Source organism: Hyaena hyaena, unplaced genomic scaffold, assembly GCF_003009895.1.
Source record: "Hyaena hyaena isolate Hyena2069 unplaced genomic scaffold, ASM300989v1 scaffold_7, whole genome shotgun sequence".
NCBI lineage: Eukaryota > Metazoa > Chordata > Mammalia > Carnivora > Hyaenidae > Hyaena > Hyaena hyaena.
In genome coordinates this window covers 5,312,784-5,336,035 of record NW_024080639.1, presented here as the reverse complement: position 1 = coordinate 5,336,035, position 23,252 = coordinate 5,312,784, and the positions used below count along the sequence as shown (strand labels likewise).

Here is a 23,252-nt window from a genome sequence, read left to right as displayed (position 1 = left end):
ACTTTTTATTTGTTGTTGTTGTTTTTTTAAGTAAACTCTACCCCCAACCTGGGGCTCAAACTCACAACTGGGAGATTAAGACTTATATGCTAGGGGCGCCTGGGTGGCTTAGTTGGTTAAGCGTCCAACTTTCGCTTAGGTCATGATCTCGTGGTTTGTGGGTTTGAGTCCCGCGTCGGGCTCTGTGCTGACTGCCAGCTCAGAGCCTGGAGCCTATTTCAGAGTCTGTGTCTCCCTCTCTCTCTGACCCTCCCCTGCTCACGCTGTCTCTCTCTCTCTCTCTCTCTCCTAGAAATAAATAAAAAAAATTAAAAAAAAAAAAAAAAAGAAAGACTTGTATGCTCTACCCACTATGCCAGCCAGGAGTCCTAGCCTGTATTTTTTTTTTAAGTTTATTTATTTATTTTGAGAGACAGTGTGTGAGCAGAGGAGGGGCGGAGAGAAGGGAAGAGAGAGAATCCCAAGCGGACTCCGCGCTGTCAGTGCAGAGCCCGATGTGTGGTTCGAACCCACGAACGCTGAGATCGTGACCCGAGCCCAAATCAAGAGTCAGACGCTGCCGACTGAGCCACCCAAGCACTCCTAGCCTATATTATTTTAAAACCAAAGCTTCTTGTGTTTTCCCCTTCTTATGTTCCAGGAATTAAAATCCTAAACCAGTGAAGACAAGTAGCTGATCCAACCAGTTCTGTCCCATTTCACAGACAGGGAAACTGAGGCCCATAGAGGGAGCTGTCCTGCCCAAGATCACAGAGCATGTTTCCTCCAGCCCACAACCCCCACAGCCCCAGAGAGAAATAAATCAAACTTGACCCAGGCCTTGAGCCAGAAGGGGTCTTTCTTTTTCATTCTGAGTTGTACTTAATTGCCAGGTTCCCTTACAAACACATCCCGTCTTCTCCTTCCCGCAAACTTCCCCCAACTCCATCCCTCACTCCTAGTGCTATTCAAGGGCAACAGGTCCATGAAAGATGAGGAAGGTCCAGAGGCCACTTAATAAAAGCTGGGCTGCACAGGCTTGGTCAGCACTGAGCCGGCTCAAAAACGTCCAGGCTGAAGCCCCCTGGGGCAGGAAGGGACAAGGGGAGCGTGAGATGGGGAATTTATTCAGTGAAAAGTTGTTTTATTTAGTATTAGTATTCAAATGTGTTTAGAATTTTTAGTTAGAATTTGGTATGAAAGTCTCCTGTTGCTTTTATCATTTAAAAATGATGTTTTACAATCTACCATAATGTTTGGCACCAAGCCTTGGGTCACCAGTAGCTGTAATCTCACCATAGAGAGCTGCGAGCTGCACCCTCCGTGTGGGTGAGGATGGAAGGGGAGAAGAGACACAAGCCATCCCCCCACGGAAAGCGGCAGGAGGGTTCCAAGTCCTCAGGGATGGAGTATCTCTCACTTCCTGACCCCTAAGGCGGGGGGAGCAGGAGGGGGCAGGAGAGCCCACCAAAGATGGCGGCGGGGGAGGGAGCCCCAGTCAGATCCCCCACTCACTCCATCTAGGAGACATTTGCTTACTATTCACTCATTCACTTGCCCACACATTCACTTATTCCCTGAACGTCTGCACATCCACTCACTTAAGAAACCCTGTGTAAACACAAGGACCCAGAAGCTCAGGTCAACACCATCTACCAACGAGTATGGGGTCCTGGAAGCCCACCAGGCTGACCGCACATCCCATACATGATTTCCTGCCCCTGAGTGAGTGGGGCAGGGCAGCCTTTGCCAATTCTCAGTAGGGCTGCTCTGGGAACTGGGGAACTGAGTTACTCCCCAAGGCCCCAGGACACAGAACCGGGACCAAAACACCTACACTGTGGAGGCAGATTGCACTTTAATGGAAAGAAGAACATATGAACCTCAAGCTAAAAATGCACATAGGTAGTGAGCTCCCAAAGAATGGAAGTGTGCAAATCCAGACTCGATGAAACTAAGGATGCCGCAAACACACCCAAAGAGATCTGAATGAAGAGACCTCTGACCTGGGATTGGCAGGATTCTGAGAAGTTCAAAGGCAAAAAGAGTGCAAGTCTGCATCTTCCCAACATGCGTGCCAGGCCATGGCTGGCCGCTCGCTTCCTGAAGGACACAGGGCATCTACCGAACTGTCCTGGGCACCGAGATCATGTGCGCTGCTCACTGCTCCCCAGAGAAGCCAGCACTCTGCAGCCTCTGCCCCCTCTTCCCATCTCCCCTCCTCTGGGAGCCCACTCTCCTCCCTCACCCTCTCCCTGAGGACTCCCTAGCCCTGGTGATTGTCTCTCCTCTCCCCAGGTTCAGACCCACAGCCTCAGGGGGCTAAGGACAAAGCCGTATCCCTGGTTCAGGGACCAGAAATTTGCCGTGTGTTGCTTGTGGCTGCAAAGTCCTGCAGCCCCCCAGACGAGAGGGTCCCACCCAGCCTGGACGCAGCAGCCGCTACCGCCCAGCCCCCTCTCCTCCAGCCATGCCCTGCTCCCTAACCAAGCCCAGATGGCCATCACTCTGCCTTCAGGCAGGTAAAATTCAGTGCAACAGGAGTCAGGTGAACAGTATGTTTTATTTAATTAGGATCAACAGAAGAGATAAACCTCACAGCAGGATAGGCAATGACAACGTTGCAAAAAAATAATTCATGCCCAGGTAATGAAAGGGCAAATTTCAATTACAGAGAAAACCAGGGGAGAGAGAAAGGTGCCTGGCACCTCCAAGGAGGAGGAGGGCAGTGTAAGCGTCAGCAGTGCCCAGACCTGCGGAGGTGGCCGGCACTCTGGGACTGGAAAGGAAGGCAAGGAGGCGGCCCTTCTGCAACAGCTGTCCCTCCCTCTCCTCATCACAAACAGGCCTGAAGGGTGCAGAGCTGGGGGCGCTAGGGGGTGCTGTCTGGGTTCTGGCCGGATCCGCCCCACCAGGGTCACTGGGCAAGCTCACAGCCACCCAGGCCCAAATGAATGGTGTCCCCAAGGAGAGAGAACAAATGTCCTGACAGTGTTCACCAGATCACTCAGCTACTGGCCGCCCCCCTCCCCCCGGCCCTGATAAGGTTGCCCATCCAGTGCCCTCCCCTCCTCTGGGCACGCCAATCTCACTTCTCACACCAGAGCAAGGAAAGACACCGCCAGCTCTCCAGAGTCCCTCCACCTTCTGAGCCTGCTTCTCATGTCTACCCTGGAAATAGAGGCCTTGAACTGGGTGACTTCCTCCAAGGGTGGTGGGCTGAGACCCCTAACCCACCACCCCCTGGGTGCTCTCTGAAAATGAAGAGATCATGATGGGGATGGCTGCAAAACAATGTGAACACAGGAATGCCACCGATCCGTAGCCCCACAAATGGTTAAGATGGTAGGTTTTAGGTTATGTAGATGTCACCTCAAATTTTTTAAAGTGAAAAAAAAAACCATGAAGGGTTCTGGCCCCTACCCCCCCGCCCAGACCAGCAGAGTGAGCATCTCTCGCACCCGGGCCCGGGGACATGCAATTTTTTTTGCATCTTTAATTTAAGTAATCTCTACACCCAACGTGGGGCTCGAACTCACGACCCAGAGATCAGAGTCGCATAGTCTTCTGACGGAGCCAGGCAGGCACCCTGGAAATGCAATTTTCATCAGCTTTTCACTAGGGGGAGGTAAGAGCACACAGCGGAGTATCCACTCATCTGTAGGAATCCACACTCTCCCCACATCAAGGTTCCCCTTACCTTTCCCAGCAGAATGCCATGAATTACTTCAATAAATACTTCTTGTGCAAAGGAGTATTCAAAGCAATGAAGAATCCAAGTTTCTCCCTACAAATTGAGTGCACCCACCACGCCTTCCTTCCCTGGGCTTGGCCCCATGCACCTCAGACAGCAGAATTTGCACAAGTGGGCTCGAGCTTTCTCCCTCATCCCCTCACCCCATCCTTCAGGTGACGGCAGACCCAGCACCCCCATTAGCTGTAAGGAAAATTGCTGTTAAATTAGTGAGCCCATCTACAGAGCCCCATTTTATATCCCAATTCAGAAGATGGCATGAACATCTGCTTTCACTTCAAGACATTAATTTTCAATTATTGGAGAAAAACAAAATTAGTCCTGACAAATTGCTGGCGAGCACAGGCTCTTGTCTGGTGGTTCATAATAATAACTTCGGGGGCCCACAATTAGTGTCCTCGGACGGAGTTTCCTAATGGGTCCCTGTCATCTGGAGCCCGCAGCCTCCTAGGCCCCCAGCCGTTCTCGGCCATTCTCAGGGAACGTTCTCGGCCATTCTCAGGGAATGGCCTCTTTGGGACAGGCTCAGAGAACTAAGGAAGTTAGAGGTTCTTCTCTTTCTGGAGAAGTCAGGGCTAGGGTGGAGGGGAAGGGAGAGGATGAATAAAAACATCCGCCCTGACCACTTCCAGCTTCGGACAGTTCAATTCTTGCTTCCCTTTCATGCACTTACATGGGAATGCAAATCACTCCGGAGTCCAGGGGCGCCCAGCAAAGGCACACTTAGACCACTTTATAATTCCAGGCTGCCATCTTCAATGGGGGAGTGACGGGTGACATGATTCTCTTATGAGACCCCTTCCACCTGCCGTAATGTCATCCGGGATTCTAAGCCCAAAACTCAACAGCTCCAGCCTCCGAGATCGGAATACTTATGAATCTTCTATAACAAAAAACAAAAACAACAACAAAAAAACCTATTTACTGGGGTCCCATCAACCCAGGAACCTGGTTCAGCCCGGGTCAGAGTCTACAGGAAAAAAAAAAAAAGAAAACTCTGAATTTGCCAATCTCAAGAACCCCAAATCCAAAGAACAACCCACTTGGTAAGATATTATCAACACTGTAATCTCATTTGATGGGTTTTTTATGTATCTTGGCTGCTGTCGTCACTATATCAATAAGAAGCCACTGAAATGTGAATGAGCAGAAGAATTCGGAGATAATGACGTGGCAATCTTTGAATCTGACTTGTCACTATTGAAAACAAGCGTGTGTTTGCCTAGCGAACATATTCAAACTCCTGGGGGGGGCAGGGGGGGTATTAACCAGAGGGAGGCAGGTTGAAAGAAAGAAAGAAAGAAAGAAAAAGAAAGAAAGAAAGAAAGAAAGAAAGAAAGAAAGAAAGAAAGAAAGAAAACAAAACAACAACAAAGGAAAATTATATCTTTAAGAAGAGAATGAAAGCCGCTGCTACTTCCAAAGTCAACTCGGTAACTGAGCTCCAACATTGTGTAATTGACTTTGCAAGTAGAACAACAGCAACGTAACAAAGAAAATGTCAGTGTTTTCACAGCACTAATCTATAACGCTGGGAGGCCCTCCCGCTGTCAGCCAGGGCTGACAATACAATAGCTTTCAAAGGGATATTACCATCATGCTTTTATTCCTGACATCAATCAAGACAAAGAGAATCCTTTTCACAAGACATTAAAAATCAAACCTTTGTACAAGAAGATAGGTAAAACAGCACTCTCCTAAAGACAGCCACACAGAGCAATCAGCTAATTGGCGCTCCTTAAAAGAGGTAAAGTATTTTTATTTACTGAGTGTACAACCCCAATCAGTCGGCTGCAACCGATCCTGTCAGGTAAGCTATGAATCAAAACTTTCCACCAGCACTGCACCCACTCTACTACACCCTCCCTCCCACAGTAGGCAGAGGGAGCTGACAGCGCTGGGAACTTCAAATGGGATATGACTGATCCAGGCTTAATTAGTCCATTTTGGGTGCAGAACTACTCTGATTCCCTACTAACGTGCACAAGATGCCCTTACAAGCGGAGAGGAATCTGCAGAAATTGTCAGTTTCGCCAATCCAAGTTTTCTCTGGCTACCCACAGCAATGGGGTGCCCACTAACAGTCTTCAAGGTATTATTCTTTTGCAGTTACCCTAGACCCACAGATAGAAGCCATGTTATCTATGGCAAGCGTTTTCAAGACATGAAGATAATATTTTTTGCAAACACCAGGGTACCATAGACAAGGTAAGGAAAGGTAAATCCATCCATTTTAACCTCAACCAAAGGGTTAACTGAATCTACACATTCAGTTTCATTAAAAAAAAAAAAAAAAAAAAAAACTACGGTTGGTTGGGGTAGGGGTGATGGTTGGAGTTGGGGAGGTATTCAGGAAAACTAAGCACCTTCTGCTTGCTTACCAACAAGAGTTTCTGATGAGTGCGTGTCAAAAGTCGGTGCCACTTACAGAAGCCTGCAGATCCAGGAGCAGGGAGGTTAAGAGGTGCTCGTGTTTGTGAGAGTTCATCATCTGCACACTCTCCAAAACACCCGGCAGAGTGCAAGGGGTCCAAGATGCCGCCTCCCCACACCTCTTCCTCCCCATACCTCTTTGGGGTGTGATGGATCCACTGGTAGCAGGCCCCAGACTATTGCTAAGGAGGAGGGGGAGACAACCCACTCATCTTCCGAAGGGGGTCCCTTTGGAACTCAGAGCCAAGGTGTCCTGTGACTTTTCTCCTCCGGTACTTAACAGACCATCTGCCAAAAATATGGGAGTCCAGGCCCTCAAAGACAGAGATGCTCCTCTCTAAGCATCTGCAGCAGGAAAGAGGTTTTACTTTTCAGACAAAACAGAAACAGATTTCAGTTCATTTTTTAATTGTTTATTTTTAAACAGTATCTGAACAACAGGTGCTATTCACTTTACGAGCAGAAATTTTAAAGAGGGAACTGGCCTCAAACCCGCGCCGAACAATCCTATGCCGCTGCCACCACCTACATCAGCCTTTTTCCAAGAGCCAGGCAGCAAGCACATCTGTACAATCAGCCTCAGTGGCGGGTTCCCTTCGTTTACACATCCAAATGAACAGTTAAGAGAAATCAATGCATCTAATTGCCAGACTATTAAATCCTACATCAGGGGAAGAATTCCACAGCCACCAGCTTAAGAGTTGGCTACCGATATAGCGATTATTGCAACTTTCTATTAGATTGAACCAGATCCCCCTTTGGTCTGCAGCTAGCGACACTATGCTCAAAGATGCTGCACTTCGGGTTCTTCTCTCTCGTTTCTCCCTCATCCTCCTCCTCGGCTAACACACTGTAGCGTGCCACAGCAGCGCCAGGGCTGGCTGGTTCTACTAAGTTACTTTATGACTGTAAAGTCACCGGCGTTTTGCACCTTTGGTTATTAATGCACTGCTGGGCACCTTATGGTTAAACGTTTAGCAGGGTCCTCCTGCCAGAGGCATAATACAGTTATCTTATTTTATCGCTTATTAAGTTTTTGCAAGGAAACAGGTGTAAGAATCTAAATAGCAATTACTAGACATAAGGGATGTTTTCTAGAGTAAGACAGGCTCTTCCAATCACTGGGAGTCAGTGACTTAATGGGGGGGGGACTAAATATTAGGATTAAATGTCACTGCCCGATCCACATAGAAAGCTAAAGAACCTATAAAAGATTTGTTTTGCCCTTCCTACAAGATCATGTACATTTAGCCAAACAAATCTCAGCAATTTACACTTGTATGTGGTCTCAGCTGAATCAAGAAACCTGTAACCTCAGAATGCCTCTATTTATTACATCTCAATTATTTCCATGGAAACACAAGCAGTGGCGAACTACACTGTTCCCAAGTCCCTAGACCACCAATTTCTAAGATGGACTTTTGAGGAGCTATGAGCTGGCAGGGAAGGAAGACAGAGAAAAGGAGGGGAATGCAGAGAATTCACTGGGGGTGGTTTTGGATGTTGGGGGGGGTACATGGACACAGCCTGAGTGCTAATTAATATTAAGAACTGTAATTAACAGGCAGTTGTTAGATGGAGAAAATCAACAGTATTAAAATTATTCAAAAGTTTTAAGCTGCGGCTGGGGAAAAGGACATATTAATTCTCGTTTTATACATAAATATATAGGCTGTTTCGTGGATCTGAGGAGGCAGTGTGGGTGAAGGGAGACAGGTTACCAAGTCACCTGATACCATCAGCCAAAATAACATCAGTGAGATGTGATGAGAACAGCCCGGAGAATGAGGCCAAAATTATCAAAGGAAACAAATCATCTCACAACTGCCACACCACACCACCAGGAGACAGAAAGAGAGAGAGAATGGTGTAGGGAGGGAAAATCGGTCAGAAAACACGACTTTCATAACATTCATGGTTTTTTGGTGTTTTCTTTTTAATCAGAAGGCTTTTGAAAGCCAGTGAGGCTATTCTCCCCCTACCCTAGTGCCCTGGCCCCCTTCCCTATTTGCCGGTGTCCTCCCTGGGAGCCGGGTTTTCCAAAGAAGGCCAAACAGCTAGAGGGTCCATCTGACCCGGCTCCAGAAAGAAGACAGTGTTGATGAGTGGGAAGTGAGAAGCCCCTTCCCACACCCCAGGCCTGTTTGATTTTCAAAGCAGCAATGACGGGGATTCAAATCACACTTTCTGAGCATCCATTAGAAATTGTTATATTTCTATCTTTCCTTCCTGCTATGGGCTTTCACATTTCCGAGATCAATTACGAATTACAGTCAAGCGACTTTCACAGCAGAATGCTCGGGCCGGGGAAGCCCACAATGCCTCCACGTTAGCCCTGACACACAGCAGTGGAGGCAAAATAAAATAAAATAAAATTTAAAAGGCACCACTGTTCCTTAAGAAGCACCTTCAAGCATCTTTAAAGGTGAGGACCTCGTCATTTTAAACACTTGGTGCGGAGCTGTCCACACTCAAGCACACACTTTTGAATATTGCTTGAGAAAGGAGGGGAGGCAGTTCTTGAAAGGCAATAAATCCATCACCTGCTGAAACTCTTATCTATTCAAATTATCATCTCTCTTAATTCCTCCCTTGATAAGTGGCCACATCTCCATCCTATCCACCCCAGTAAACTGAATAAAAGGCAAAGCAGTGAAAGACAAGGGTTGTAGCTGCTTTTGGAAAACGCAAAGAACCGCAGGAAGAAACAGGATCTCAGGCTCCAAGGGCAGAAAGGCGCTGTGTGGTTGATATTTACAATACTTCTCAAAATGCCTACACTGGTGTTCTTCCCACTTCACTGTCCTTTCCCTACCAATTAGCTTGAATTGTCGGCTATACATACACACATACAGATTTAGAGAGAGACAGCCATTAAAAACCATGTCAAGGCTCATTTCATGAAAGGCTGAGACCAATTCTTGAGTCTTTCTCAGAGATACACAGAGTGATTTTAGAATTAGGTTTCGAGCAACTCTGAAACACCCACCCATCTGTTCACTGCAAATTGCTCTACCTTTGCTTTCTGTGTCTGGCCTTCTGAAATAAGGAGGTTTGGAGGCAGGGATTGAGGTTAGAGGTAGGTAAGCCTTGGCTCTTGCTTTATGAAAAACCTGCTCCTATCCATAGATTTAACTCAAAATCCACTCTGGGAGTTAAATAAAACTGTTTTCCCAACTGCGGATTCCGAGTCAACATTTTCTTTTAGGCCATCTTAAGTGGCTCTTCAAGGAGTGAGGAGTGAGCAGTGAGCCATGGAAAGAGAAAATAAATCAAATATTATTTCAAGCCACAGAGCCCTTCTATTCAGCAAAAGGATGAGCATCAACCATTTGCCTGTCCCCTTTCCTGGGTTCTCTTCTGAGTTCCTTTTGCCTGGATCAGAACACCCTCTGGATCCCCAATTCTGTGCAGCAGGCCACGTTATCTGGGATTGGGATGGCAGCCCTGGTAAGGGGAACAAGACCAACTTCTCTCAAGGAAAAAGAGGAAAGGGACCAGCTAGCTGTCTTGCTGGGGGTTTGGACTGAGTTGGTCTGCTTCTAAGATGACAGGGACAGTCTCTGCTCAGCCAGGCGCCCTGGAATCTGCTGGGACTTTAGAAGGAGAGCAATGGCGGGTGTCTCAGACCCTCCCTGCCAGAGTCAGTCCCAGTCTTTCCAGCCAGGAGCAAGGCTGGCAGGAAAGGAGCGGGGCCCCAGCGCCTTCCCGCGCAGGCCTGCAGGAAATGAACTTTTCAGAGCAGAACTGGGCTCGGGCCAGAGGTCATCAGGGGAGTTGGGAAAGGACAAGGGCCTCGGGGCTTCTGGCTCCAGAGACCTAGCAGCTTTCATCCTGTCCCTCCTGTCATCTCTCAGCGCGACGGGCCGGTCGGGCACCCACCCGAGACGCTGGAATCGGGACAAAGCAGCAGGCAGGCCTAGAGAGGCCAGCCAGGGGGGAGAGAAGGGCAGGGGAGGGGCTCCGTCGCCTGCGCGCGGCCTCTCCCTAGGGCCTTTGCTCTCCAGGGGCCCACCAGAGCCGGGGGCCCTTGATGGAAATAGAAAGCAAGGCAAAGGAGACGAAAGAAGGGGGGTGGTGTTTGTGTGTGTGCGTGTGTGTTGTGTATCCTCACTAACATGTGCGCTCCAGGGACCCGACACAGGAAGCTGGCCTAGGTGTCGAGGATGTGAAACGCCCAATGCCAGTGGTTGGGTCCCGGGCGCCCTCCACGAAGGGGCGCGCGCGGCGGCCGCTGCGCTCCCCTGGGGACCCGCGTCCTGCCGGCGCTGCGCAGACAATGAACTCCTGGCGGAGGCTCCCGGCCCGGTTGGCCTCGGTGGAGGAGGCAGGAAGTGCGGGGGCCCGGGCCGGGAGCGCGGCCCGGGCAAGGGACAGGGAGGGGGCGCCCGGTGGCCGGGGCGGGGACGCGGCGCCCAGGGCGCGCGCAAGCTCTGCCCGCCGCCCTCCGCGTCCCGGGGGGACGAGGCGCGGGCCGGGGAAAGGCGGCAAGGCCCGGGACCCGGCGAGAGCGGCCTCGGGGCTGCCGGCCTCCCGGGCGCCTGTCCTCGCCGCCTCTTCCTTCCTCCCGCCGCCCGCCCGCCCGCCGCCGCCGCCGCCGCCGCCGCCGCCGAGATTCGCAATCCCCGCCAAGTCAGGCCCGCACCCCTTGATTGGCCACGCGGGCCCGGGGCCCGCAAAGAGGGAGCGGCGAGAGCCCCTCGGCGGCGCCCCCGGGCCCGGGCCCGCCGCGGGCGGAGGCGCGGAGCCCGGAGAGGGTCTGGGCGGTTGGGTGTCCGCAGCGTGCCCCCTCCGCCGCCTCCGCCTCCCGCTCCCGGCTTCCTCCTCCCCCTCCTCTTCCTCCTCCTCCGCCTCCGCCTCCTCCTCCGCCGCCGCCTCCTCCTCCTCTCCGCTCGCTCGCGCGGGTCCCCGGCCGCCCGCCTGCTCGCCGGTCCCTCCTCCCTCGCTCCCTCCCTCCCCGCTCGCTCGCTCGCGCCTCCGCCGGGCCTCGCTCGCTCACCTTTCACCGAGCGCGGCTTCGCCTGCTTCCGCCTGGACATGTCCGGGGCTCCCGGCGCTCCGTCGCCCTCCGCGGCCGGCTCCCCCCGCCGCCCCCCGCCGCTCCGGGCTGCCCTTCTCCCCCTTCTCCTCCGCCTGCCTCTCGGAAACTTTTTTTTTTGCAGCCGGGTCGGCGGCTGCGGGGAGCGGATCGCAGGTCCGGGGCGGCCTCCCTTGGGGGGACGGCCCGGGCCGGCCGAGGCCGCTCGGGGGCGGGGGGAGGCCCGGGGGCCGCGCCGGGGCCCTGCCTGTTGCAATGCGGCAGCCGGGGGCTCTCGGTCCCAGCGGCGGTCCCAGCGGCGCGGGGAGTCCGGAGGCCACTCGGCCGAGCCGAGTTATGCAAAAAAAAAAAAAAAAAAAAAAAAAAAGCCGCCCCCCTCCTCCTCCCCACCCCCCGCCGGCCCCCGGCCCCTGCGGCCCCCTCCTTCCCTCCCCCACCCTACAGCCACCCTCACCCTCCTCCTCCTTCTCCTCCTCCGCCCCTTGCCGGATTTTTGTGCAAAGTTTGCAGGCGTCCGGCCACGCAGCCCGGTGCGGAGCTCACAATGAACCCATCTGAGGAGGGGGACGGGGCTGGAGTCGAGGGGGTCTCAGGGGGGGTGGAGACCGGGAGGCGGTCGGGAGCGCGGAAGCTCAGCACCCCCCGGAAGAAAAAAAAAAAAAGCCTTCAGATTAGCCCCTGCCGCACACAAAAAAATAATAATAATAAATATTAATGGCTTAAAAAAATGCCCAAACGCCTGGTTTGGAGATTATGATGGATGGGGAGGGGGGGGTCCCTCAACTCAGCCTACTTGGGAGGGGGGACTCGAAACGGCTGCAGTGGCTCGGAAGCCGCAGCTCGGGGCCCCTGGCTCACGCCCCCTTCTCTGGCTCTCGGCTCGGTCCAGCGCCGGCCCCCCGGAGGAGGAAGGGGCGCGCGGGGGCGCTCAGGCGGCGGCGGGCAGGCGCGCCCGTGCCCCGGGCATCGCTCAGCCCGTGCGCCGGGCCGCCGCTGCCTGCCCTCGGGCTGCGGTGCTCAGCGCGCGGCGCGCAGCCGATCTCCAGGCCGGTGCCAAGTCGCCGGCCCCGCTAGCTGCCTCCATGGGCCAAGGGCTCGGAGAGGGGGGAGGCGGCGGCCGCGGCGGCGGAGGAGGACGAGCAGGCGGCGGCCGGGCTCCCGTCCTCCCGGGCAGCGGCGGCGGCGGCGGCGGCGGCTGCGCCCCGGCTCCTCCGCGCTCCAGCCGGCGCCGGCCCGCCCGCCAGCCTCCCTTGCGCTCCTGTCTTCTTTGTGGTCGCTGGCTCTCCTCCTCCCGATCCGGCTGCTGGGGCTGCACTGCAGAGACACATAATAAAGCCAGGCTTGGCTGGAAATGTAGCCGGGTCCCAGCAGGAGGATGTGAGGAGCGGAGTCCCGGCGGGGGAGCGCTCTGATCCCGTGGGGCGCCCCGCACTGCTCCGGCTCGGATCAGACGGAGAGAGGGCCAACAGCACCGAGCGATGGACAGCGCTGGAAATACAGCTCCGGCCGCCCGCAAAACCCGGACCGCGGCGGCGGCGGCGGCGGCGGCAGGCACGGCGCGGGCGCGGGCACCGCACCGGCACGCGGGGCCCCAACTTGGGCGCCCGCGGCACCCGGGGCAAGAGGAGGAAACAGACACAGGGCCCACGCACGCTGTCAAGCTTGCCCAGATGCATTAGCGTCACAAACTGCAAAAAGGGGGGAGGGGGGCAAACTGGGGTGAATTGCCCTAGCACTGCCTCTTCCGCAAATTACGCCCCACGCACATGAATTATCTCCGAACTTGGCTTTTCCCTCTAGAATTCCGCCCACTGGTCGGTGTTTGAAGACCATCTCTACCCCACATCGGCAAACTCTTCCACCAGTGAGCTAACTCTGTTTGGCGCCCCACACCTGCCTTTGTAGGGTTCCTGCATCTGGTTGCGCACTTCTTAGTTAAGACAATAAAAGGAACATCTTCGCCCCGAAATATTGCAATAGCGGTCAAGAAACCAGCTCCTACTTTCCACCAAGTTCTGCCCCAGCCACTAGGGGGCGCCTCGCGTCCCTACCACTCTCGAGCAGGTGGAGGTTTGGCCTCCGAGACTGCCCGGGAAGCGCTCAGACTTGGGGAAAGTCTTACGCAGGCGACTCCCCTAAACTATTCCTTTGAAGCCTACCCCTCCCCCCTCAGCTTCAGGCGGCCGGGTCCAGGGTGGGGGAGAGGCCCCGACATCGCCCCCCTCCTGGGCGAGTGGCGCCACCTTGGGCCCGCTCTCGCCCGAGAGCTGGGAGAGCGAAGCGGGTGCGCGCCGCGGCGCTGGGGGTTATCAATCTCGCGGATCGATAAGTTGCCACTTGGAGAGGGGAGGGCTGTGTCCCCTCGGAGACGAGTTACCCAGGGCAACCTTTCAGGGAAAAACCCGCTGCCCGCCGAGAGCCGCGCCAGGGCCGGCCGGGCAGAGGCGCCCGCCCCAAGCAGGGCGCCTGCGCCCCGCCGTTCCCCAGCCAGCCCGCCAGCCCGGCCCGCGCCCCCCTCGGCTCACTGCGCGGTCCCACCCGGCCCTGCTCCCCTCTGGGAGCCTGCGGGCTCCCACCACATGCTGGGCTGAATGCGGAGGTAGATGCCGCCCCCGCACCCCTGACGCTAGGGACCCCAAGCGGTGGGTGTAGGGAAAGGCCTGAGGCGGGGGTGGGGGGTGCATGGGGGAAAGCCAAGCTCTCCAGCTCAAGGCGGTCTCCGAGATACAGTCGGGTGACCGGCGAAACGCGACGCAGAGGCGGACACCTTGACTCCGGGAGAAAGCGAGGATCCCCAAAGGAGCCAGGAGCGGGACAGAGATGTCCCTTAACTGAGATCCAGGCCCTGAGAGCCCCCCACCCAAGTTAGAGCTGCCACCCCCCTCCGCAGGTCGCCTCCCTCCCCAGCTCTTGTGTCCAGGAGTGTGCAACATCTTGGCCTTCCCGGAGGACGGTGGGAGCCGCCTCTCGAAGCTCGGGGACGGCGGGGGTAGCTGAGAGGGGGTGCCAAGGGCCAGAGCGAGGGCAGAGGCCGCGAGGCGCCTGGGAAGGAGCCAGGAAGGAGGGGCCGAATCAGCAGCTCCCCCACCCCCGCCGGCGCCTGGGATCGAGGCCCGCGGAGAGAGGCTGACAGGCGGCAGATGGCACACGCTGGGGGAGGGGGCGGTTGGCCTCGGCTCCGGGGTGCCCCCGCCGCGGGCTGCCTCTCCTAGGGGGAGGGGGCGGAGAACAGCCCCCGGCTCCCCCGCCCTGGCTCTCTGGGGGGCTGAAGACTCGCGGATCTCGCCCAGCCGGGAGCCGGAGAGAAGGGGCCGGACAAAAGGAGCGCCGTGGGGTAGGGGTGTGCTGGAGGAAAGGAGGGGTCAGCGGGCGGTGTTTGGAGACCCGCGGCGCTGCCTTTTTTCCACCCTCCGGGAACTGCGGAAGGACCCGGAGGCCAGAGGTGGGAATAACCGACTGGGGGGCGGGCGACAGCATATTCCGAACTGATCCACAAGGGCTGGGGGGCCTGGAGAAGAGCACAAAGTTTTTTGGAGTCCTTCCCTCGCACGTCGCAGCCACACACGTTAGCGTCCCGACGCTCATCCCTTCCCTGCAAGACCTGTCTGCTGTCTCCCAGCTCAGTGGCAGTCAGGGTGCAGAGGGAGCTCGACCTCGTCCCCGCCTCAGCCCGGCCCCGCTTTCTCTGAAGCTTGTTTCATTTTTAACTCCTTCCAGAAAAAAAAAAAAAAAAACGCTGTTTTAAGGAAAATTCCAGAACAGCAAAAAGCCAGGAGCTCCTACCAAAAGGGTCTCAGGGGGCACCGGGAGAGGGAGGGCTAGACTTGTTTCTCACCAGCCTGGTGACCAGGGACCAGAAAAAGGTCACTTTCGGGTGGCGTTTCACATCCCACCTGCCTGCTTCCATCAGTGTACCCAGGGCTCTGGGCCCCTCCCCACAGGGCCACAGGGGGCCTCTTCTTCCTCATCTGCGAAGTGGACGGTTGCTCCTGCCCAAAGAAGTGGCTGCAGAAATCCTTCGTAAACTGAAAGAAGCCACCATCATAAATGCAAAAGAAGCTACAAATTGATGTTTCTGAAAACAAATGAGACCTTGCTCACATAAATGGTCATCTTCCTTCCAAGTCAATGACTTGGCGGCAGGAGGAGGCACCTCCCACCTGAGGGGCTGTCTCCCCACCATTTCTGCACACTGCTAATAATGCATCCCCAAACACAGCAAGAGAGGCTTCTTTTTGGAGCTTCAAAAAGAAGCAGGTGTCATCTGGTGAATGCAGGAGAGGTGCTGTGGTTGAGAACAACAAGGTAGAACAACGAAGTAAAATAGGGTTCCTTTATAGCCTCTAAACTAGTATCTCTGGAGGGCCCAGAGGTGCTTTGCAGTAAATCATGAAATGATTACCTTGGCCCCATTCACGCACGCGTGCGCGCGCACTTACTTTAAGTAAACAACAGTCCTTGGACTAAGGAATTCGTGATTTTTGTTCACCTTTTTATTACCCAAAAGTCACACTCTCTACTGGGAAAACTTGCATCAGCCTACAAGGAGCAGCCATTTGGGGAAGCTGAGAGGCTCAGTCGGTTGGGCCTCAACTTCTGCTCAGGTTTGTGAGTTCGAGCCCCGCGTCGGGCTCAGTGCTGACAGCTCAGAGCCCGGAGCCTGTTTCAGATTCTGTGTCTCCCTCTCTCTCTGCCCCTCTCCCAACCATACTCTGTCTCTCTGTCTCTCTCTCTCTCTCTCTCTCTCTCAAAAATAAATAAAACATTAAAAAGATATTTATAAGGAACAGCCAATTTGGGGGAAGGAAGGTTAACCCTCCAGTCTTCCCCCAGAAAATAAGTTCATTCCTTTGTTTACTTGTTTGTTCAACATGTATTTATTGATTGTGCGCCTACTGGGTGCCAACAGTGAGTGGGAAGCAACGAACATGGACCACGGGCCCTCCCTGCTGGGGCTTGTTCTCTGGTGGGGAGGCTGACTTTTAATAAATGGCCATATAAATAATGATTTAATTACAGTTTTGAACAATCCTAAGAAAGAAAAATATAGTGTAAAGGAAGCCAAAAAACAGAGGGTCACAGTGGTGGTCTGGCTAAGAGCCTGGAGGGAGAGGAAGGAGTCAGGAAGGAGGAGAGAGAACAGAATCCCTGGCAGAGTGAACAGTGTGTGTAAAGGGCCTGAGGTGGGAAGGGACTGGATGGTTCTGAGGCTGTCACAGCTCCAAGCAAAGAGCCAAAGGAGGCAGTCACAGCCAGGCTTAGGAGCCAGTCCGATCCATCTTTCAACCCAGCCTTCCTCATTGTCCCACTGCACAACCTCAGGCAATGGACTTGATGAGCCTCCATTTTCTCTTCAGGAAAGGGGGACACAGATAGCATGGATCTCACGGGGCTGCCCTGAGGATTTCACATTCGTGAGTACGGCCTGCCGGGCCCAGAACAGAGCCACCGGGCCTGACAGCTAGGATCAGGCCTCCACTTTCTTCCCTTCTGGTCTCTCACCTTTACCACCCACCAAGGTCAACCATGTTTCTAAAGGGAGATACCAATCACACAACTGCACGTTTTCTCCTGGTACTGACAACTCCCTTCCTCCTCTGGTCTTCCTTGAGAGAGGACAGACATGCCTCCACTTTCTAGAAGCTTTCTAACAGCTTTAGGTCTGTGGAAAGGGAATCTGGATTTGAGGGGATTTGATTTTTCCTTTCTCTCTTTTGCACTTTTGTTTGATTATCATGATCCATCTATTCGTGGAATCCAGGCTTCCCCGGGCACTCCTGTCAGGGAGGTACTTAGGGAGAACAGGAGAAGACGGTCTGGCACCCGGATTATGAGCTGGCAGCGGCCCACCACCCAGGTCCTCCCTGCCTCCACACCGGTATTTAAACCTCGAGGCTTGCTCTTCAAGCGTCTGAGGCTTCAGAACCCAGTAAGACAAGAGAGTCCCTTCCTCTGCTCTCAGTTCTCAGCTTGGCTTTTTTTGGGAGGGAAATCCCTGCAGATGCTCTTGAAGTTCTCCAAAGGTCCCCAATGCCCCCCCCCATGACCACGACTCAAAGACACCAGCAGCGGGCCCAGACATCTGCCTCCCAGGGATTTGGGGAGCACAGTGCCAAAAACAATACATAGGGTGTGGGAACCTCCTTGTCTTCAGTTTCTGTTCAGCTGGGAAAGCCATTTCTATTTTATCATCATTATTATAATTATTTAATTCTTCAAGTGTCAGCAGGCTTTGTAAGGAACACCCACAAGGCAGAAAAGAAACCCACTTGGCGGGACGGTCCCAGTGGGCTCACGCCCTCAGAAAGCTGAAAACTCTTGGCCTTGACCCTGAGAGTTTCCACCCGGACCACCTCTAACTGCCCCGGTGTGTGGCACACACACGCCTGAGGTCACTTGACTCTGGGTCACTCTTGAAAGACTTCTTTGACAGTGCCTGTGATGCCTTAAAAGAAACAACAGTTCAGTCTATAATGAATGTGATAGGTTCCCAGTTTTCTAAGTTTTAACTAGGAGCAGTTGTATCAGGCAGGGGACGCTCAAGACCTTTGGCCATTGGTAGGTCAGTTGGACACCAGTGTTTTGCTAATGAACAAACAGGATATCTATCACTAAAATGAGATAGATTGAGACACGAGCTCTCTGTTGGTAAAATTAAAAGCCTTCAAAATGTGGAGACACTTCCACCTTGCCTGAACAGGGAATGCACATCCAGTAAGACTGGAGTGACTTGGGGGCACCTGGGTGGCTCAGTTGGTTAAGCATCCAACTTCAGCTCAGGTCATGGTCTCACAGCTCATGAGTCCAAACCCCATGTTGGGCTCTGTGCTGACAGCTCAGAGCCTGAAGCTTCCTTCTGATTCTGTGTCTCCCTCTCTCTCTCTGCCCCTCTCCCACTCACAGTCTCTCTCTCAAAAATAAATAAACATAAAATTAAAAAAAAGAAAAAAGACTGGAGTGACCTGTACCCTTAAGACCTCCCGCTTGGTCCCCCAGGGGTCTGGGGCCCAGCCAGAACTTCTGCCTGCACGGTGCCCAGTAGAGGACACAGAATCCTGCCCGGGAGTGTGACGGGAGCTCACCCGGAGTGCGCCTTTCACGCGAGAGGTGGTTAGATCACCGGAGAGGACAGAATGCTGGTTCTTTGTTGAGCTGGCTGTAGGATCTATTTTGTCCCTGAGGTGGTAGTGCTTTAATAACTCCCCAGGGTCTGGTGAGGGACCTGCCTTCACTCTCACTTCGTAAAGTGGCTATGTGGGAGTAGCAAACCTCCTGTGTCTTTTGTGGCCACAAATAATTACCAGAAAGGACCTAAGAGTGGGCAGGACCAAACCAGCTTAGATCATTTTGCCAAAAAATCTGATACCTGTTTGTTGGCCTGTGTATGTACCCATTTCTCCTTCTACCCCTTCTACCCCCTCCCACCACCCACTCCGTCCTAAAGAGAAGCTACTAGATGCCCAGGTCTGAGAGAAATGCCATGGACATTTCAGAAAAGTACAGGTACGTGTGGTACGTGTGCCCTGCACACGTAGCTGGGGACCCGATGTCCACGGGCAGGAAGGAGAGAAGCGGGATCACCAGACTGTCTACTCCGCTCCTGGATGCATCCCTAGTGTCGTGTGGAAGCTCGGGACTTAGTGATGGCCTTGGGAGAAAGACCATCAGTCTGTTCCACACACAGAGGAGTTGTCTAACATCTCTGTGCAAAAAATCATCTTCATGTGAAGGGTTTCTGATGGACGGCACTGGCCAATTGGTACAATTCTTTGCCCACCCGGCTACTTTGGAAGCTATTTCAGGGCAGACCCCTGGAATTTGATATGTACCCGGACACTCCATGGGGCTCACTTCATGCCCAGTGTATGGCTGTGGCTGGAAAAGCCAGCTGAGCAGAGAAGCCAGGGTCAGGCTCTAGGCAGACGTTGCACAGGACCGCAGAAAGGGCTTGCCCTCTCCAGCCAAAAGGGCCTGGCTTTCGATGTCAGGACAAAGCAACTTCATCAATAAAATGAGGAGAATAACACCAGTGGCATAGGATGGTGGTGAGCAGTCAGATAATATCACCACTGACCTGTGGGACGATGTGTGAAGGGCCTGAAACGGGCTGGCACACAGCACTTGGCACATAGAAGGTGGTTGATCAATGTCGTGTTTTAATCGTGGCCCTTCTTCTAGTGATGAATATGGCGTAACCCTGCTGAGGGGTGGGCTGACAAGGAGAGCTCATTTGCAAGGACTGGAACCAGTGAAGGTCCAAGAAGATTGCTGGTAAGCTTCACTCAGAGGAGCCGTAGGACACAATCATCTCTTTCTATCTGCCAGGTCCCTGGATTCTGAACGGGCTCCTTCCATACTATATATAAGGGCTTATATATACATAAGGGCTTATATATAACATTGGCTGTTGTTAGTATTTATAAGCAAAGCACACACAACAGCCACTCAAGAAGTTTAGGTTCCCTGGGTGGCCCCAGGCAAACCCTCTCTCTGCCTCAGTTTCCCCATTTGTGAAAACCCTCTAGTTCTCTGACTACAGGAAGAAGCAGATCTGGGTTCACTCCCATCCTGTGGCCCACCAGGCCAGCACTGAGAGCCAGAGGGAGCAGAGGAAATTCAGGTGAAAGACCACCAAAGAGAGGTGGCAGGGCGTGGACTGGGAGCAGAGGGGGGCCGGGCTGGGGCCCCAGGAGACCCAGCCTGCTGCAGTGTTTCCCAGGGCCCGCTGCTGCCTCCTGAGTTCCCCCGGCCCCATCCTGGCCATGCACATTGGGACATGCCAGGGCCTGGCTTCCCAGGGGCCAGAGGGAGCTCCCGCAGGGGACTTCAAAAGCCCAAATGCCTTTCAGAAAGGAACTAAAACTTTCTGCCTAACCAAAGCCTCCACAGGAGAAGAACAGCCTAGCCCTTTTCTTTTTAAGTCTCTTTATTTTCCAGCCGGCTGGCCTGGTCATTCTCTTTTTTTCCTATTATAAACGGTCCCAGCTGCAACACACAGGGAAAAAAACCATCTCCCAGGCCTGGGCAGGGGCCGGTTGCAGCCGTAGCCCGCCTGGCTGGCCTCCTGCGGCAGACAAAGGCGGCTCTAGCCTCCGGCACCCACTGGGAGAGGCCCTGGAGCCCCCACCCAGAGCCAAGGCCTCAGCAGGAGCTGGGGGGAGATTCAAGAAGTTTCTGCCAGCACTCTGAACCTTCCCGGCCCCTGGGAGCAGAGCCACCATCCGGGCTAATCCAAGGACTCCTGAAAAGACTGCCAAGGGCAGAAAATGAAAAATCAGAGGACCCCCCCCCCCCCCCCCCCCCCCGCCGACCCCGTTATAAAGGCCACATGATTCAGGGCTTTAGAGATGATCTCATCTAACCACGTGTCTCCAAAGGTGGGAATGCCTTTCTGATATCTAAGGGAACAGACTCGCCCAAGGTCATACTGCCAACTAATAGCAGAGCTGACTCTTGAAGACAAGTCTCCCAATTCTAACACCAGGTAGCAGCGATATGTTGGGGGAGCAGGGGAGGGGCATTAATTTCCTGAGGTTGCTGGATGGAGCCAGGAAGTCATTTCTTTTAGTCATAGGTAAGATTGACATGGGACAACTCGGAAGCAGACAGCCAGCTTTGTATTCCGGGACCCCCTGCATTCCAGAAAGTTCTTTCATTTCTCTGTGCCTCTGTTTCCCCATCTGTGAAAACAAGGATATGCCTGTACCTATCTTACAGAGTTGTTGTGAGGATTGAATGAGCCAGTATGCAAAGCACTCAGGAAGATGCTCAAAAAAAGTTACCTCTACTACTGTAAATGTAAGAATTTGTTTTCTTCACCGAAAAGTGTTTATTTGCAGCCTCTGGGGTCTACTCTGTGAAAGGCACTGGGCCAGCTGCTGAGGACCCCACTGAGCAAGGCAGAAAGGTCCCTGGCCTGCTGAAACTTCCAGTCAAGGGGGATAAGGGGATTGAGGGACGTGGGCTGTCCAGCCCTGTGCCTGGCCCAGGGCACCCCAGTTCCTCAGATCTGGTAGGAATCTAGCAGGGCTCGCCAACTCAGTCGTCTCCAAAGCAATGACGCCATGATACTGGAGAGGCTCCAAGGAGAACACCCTTGCAAAGAGGTGGGAAGCTAGCGTGCCGCTCTGTGTGCCTTTGTATTTTAAATCCTGGCAACCGGCTTAAGTATTTTTAATTATGTTTTTAAGTGGGATTGGGTTTGCGACCTCCCCCACCTGGTGGGGCTGGTTCATGCTCTGAAGAGCCCGGGTCCCCTGGCCACCTGCCCGCGGTACCAGGGACGCAGGGGTGGGGGCGCCCCCAAGAGGGGGCCGGTTCCGTGCCCCCTCATGGCGCTGCACCCACCCCTCCCAGGCCAGCTCTCCGAATGGCCAGGGCTGGGCCAGCAACCTCCCAGCACTGGAGGCGGGAGCAGCCTGGAGTGTGGCCCCTGAGCTCAGGGTGGAGGGCTCAGCAGCAGGGCCTACGAGGGGTGGCCCTCCCAGCGACAAACTCCCACGCCTCCCACGGCCAGAGCCGAGCCTGCCCCCCCAACCCCCCGCAATGGCCCATGAGGACGCTGTCAACCCTGCAGATCAATCCACCTTCAAAAAGCCAACACACCTGCCAACAAAATCCTCTCCTCTGCCCTCCGAATCCCCACTGACTTCCCAGGAACGCTGCTTCCGTCGGAAGGGGGGAGGAAGAGCTACAAAGCCACACTCCCCTTGGCTGGCCTGGCCAAGGGACAAGTGCCCTCCTTTCCACACCTCTGTCCCCAGCGCACCACCCACAAGGCCCAGCCTCAGATTCTGCACAGAGCTTAGTGCATCGACTAAGTTGCTGCCCAATGCTGTTATTATTTCCATTTTACAGATGAGCACTGAAGGCTCAGAGGGCTATGTTACTCACTAGTCCAAGGTCACATGGCACTTAAGGGAGGAAGCCAGGATTGAAATGAAAGCGGACTTCCCTCTAAAATTGAAGATTTTCTTCTTGCCCAATTTCCGGTTCTACACCTTGCCTGAAGCATAACCTTGATGTATTGATTTTAGATGGATAAATGTTTAGATACACAGGGATAGACAGAGCAAGACGGTGTCTGGGAACCACAGACAATTATATTACCTGTCAAGTTGGTGGGGAGGAATGTCCTCACCCCAAATCTCCCTCAAGTCCCGGATTCTTTTGTTTTAATTTTTTTTTAAGTTTATTTTATTTTATTTTGGTAAACTCTACACCCAATGTGTGGCTCGAACTCATGACCCTGAGATCAAGACCTGAGCTGAGATCAAGAGTCGGATACTAAAACTGACTGGGCCACCCAGTCACCCCTCACCTCCTTTGTTTTAATTATTTAGTTTTCAATTAGAGAAGATTTCAAACAAGCAGAAAATAATAGCAGATATTTGTCTGCCCCACCCCCATACATGTAAACTTTTACCACATGGTTGGGGGGGGTGCGTTTTCTTCCATACTGACAGTGGTTGTTTTCTCAATGTTACTTAAATGTAGCAGCTTCAAGTCAAATCTCTTAGGTACCCTTTCCTCTCTTCAATGAGACCCAAACCTGTCTTATTTTAAAATGCTGCATAGGATTGGAGCACCTGGGTGGCTCAGTTGGTTAAGCATCTGACTTCGGATCAGGTCATGATCCCTTAGTCTGTGAGTTTGAGCCCCACATTGGGCTCTGTGCTGACAGCTCAGAGCCTGGAGCCTGCTTCAGATTCTGTTTCTCCCTCTCTTTGTGACGGTCCCCCACTTGTACTCTGTTTCTCGCTCTCAGAAATAAATATTAAAAAGAAAATTTTTTTAAACCTCTGCGGTAGGATCAAGGGGGGCTGCCCTGAGTAACCAGCAGGCCTGGACAAGCCTCCAGGATTTACATTTCACACATCAGGAGGGAAGCTACAGGAGCCTTAACTGAAATATGCGGTCTTGAACAGTTCTCGGTTGTGGTTTGACCCTGGGGGAAGGATCCCGTGAACAGGCAGGGGAGGTAGCAAGGGGTCGATTTTACAGGGGTGCAGTCGAAAGCTCAAGAAGCAATCCACTCACAACTGAGAA

The 23,252-nt window shown here is 53.7% G+C and overlaps 1 protein-coding gene across 1 annotated transcript in view; it reads right to left on the bottom strand.

Moving 5' to 3' along the window:
- Positions 1–11,270, bottom strand: part of ZNF423 (zinc finger protein 423) — a 329,749-nt gene extending 318,479 nt beyond the window's left edge. The window contains exon 1 of the mRNA XM_039242393.1: positions 11,166–11,270. Coding sequence (XP_039098324.1) covers positions 11,166–11,205 — 40 coding nt within the window. The 5' untranslated portion in view covers positions 11,206–11,270. The remainder of the gene's footprint in view (positions 1–11,165) is intronic.
- Positions 11,271–23,252: the final 11,982 nt, after the last annotated feature.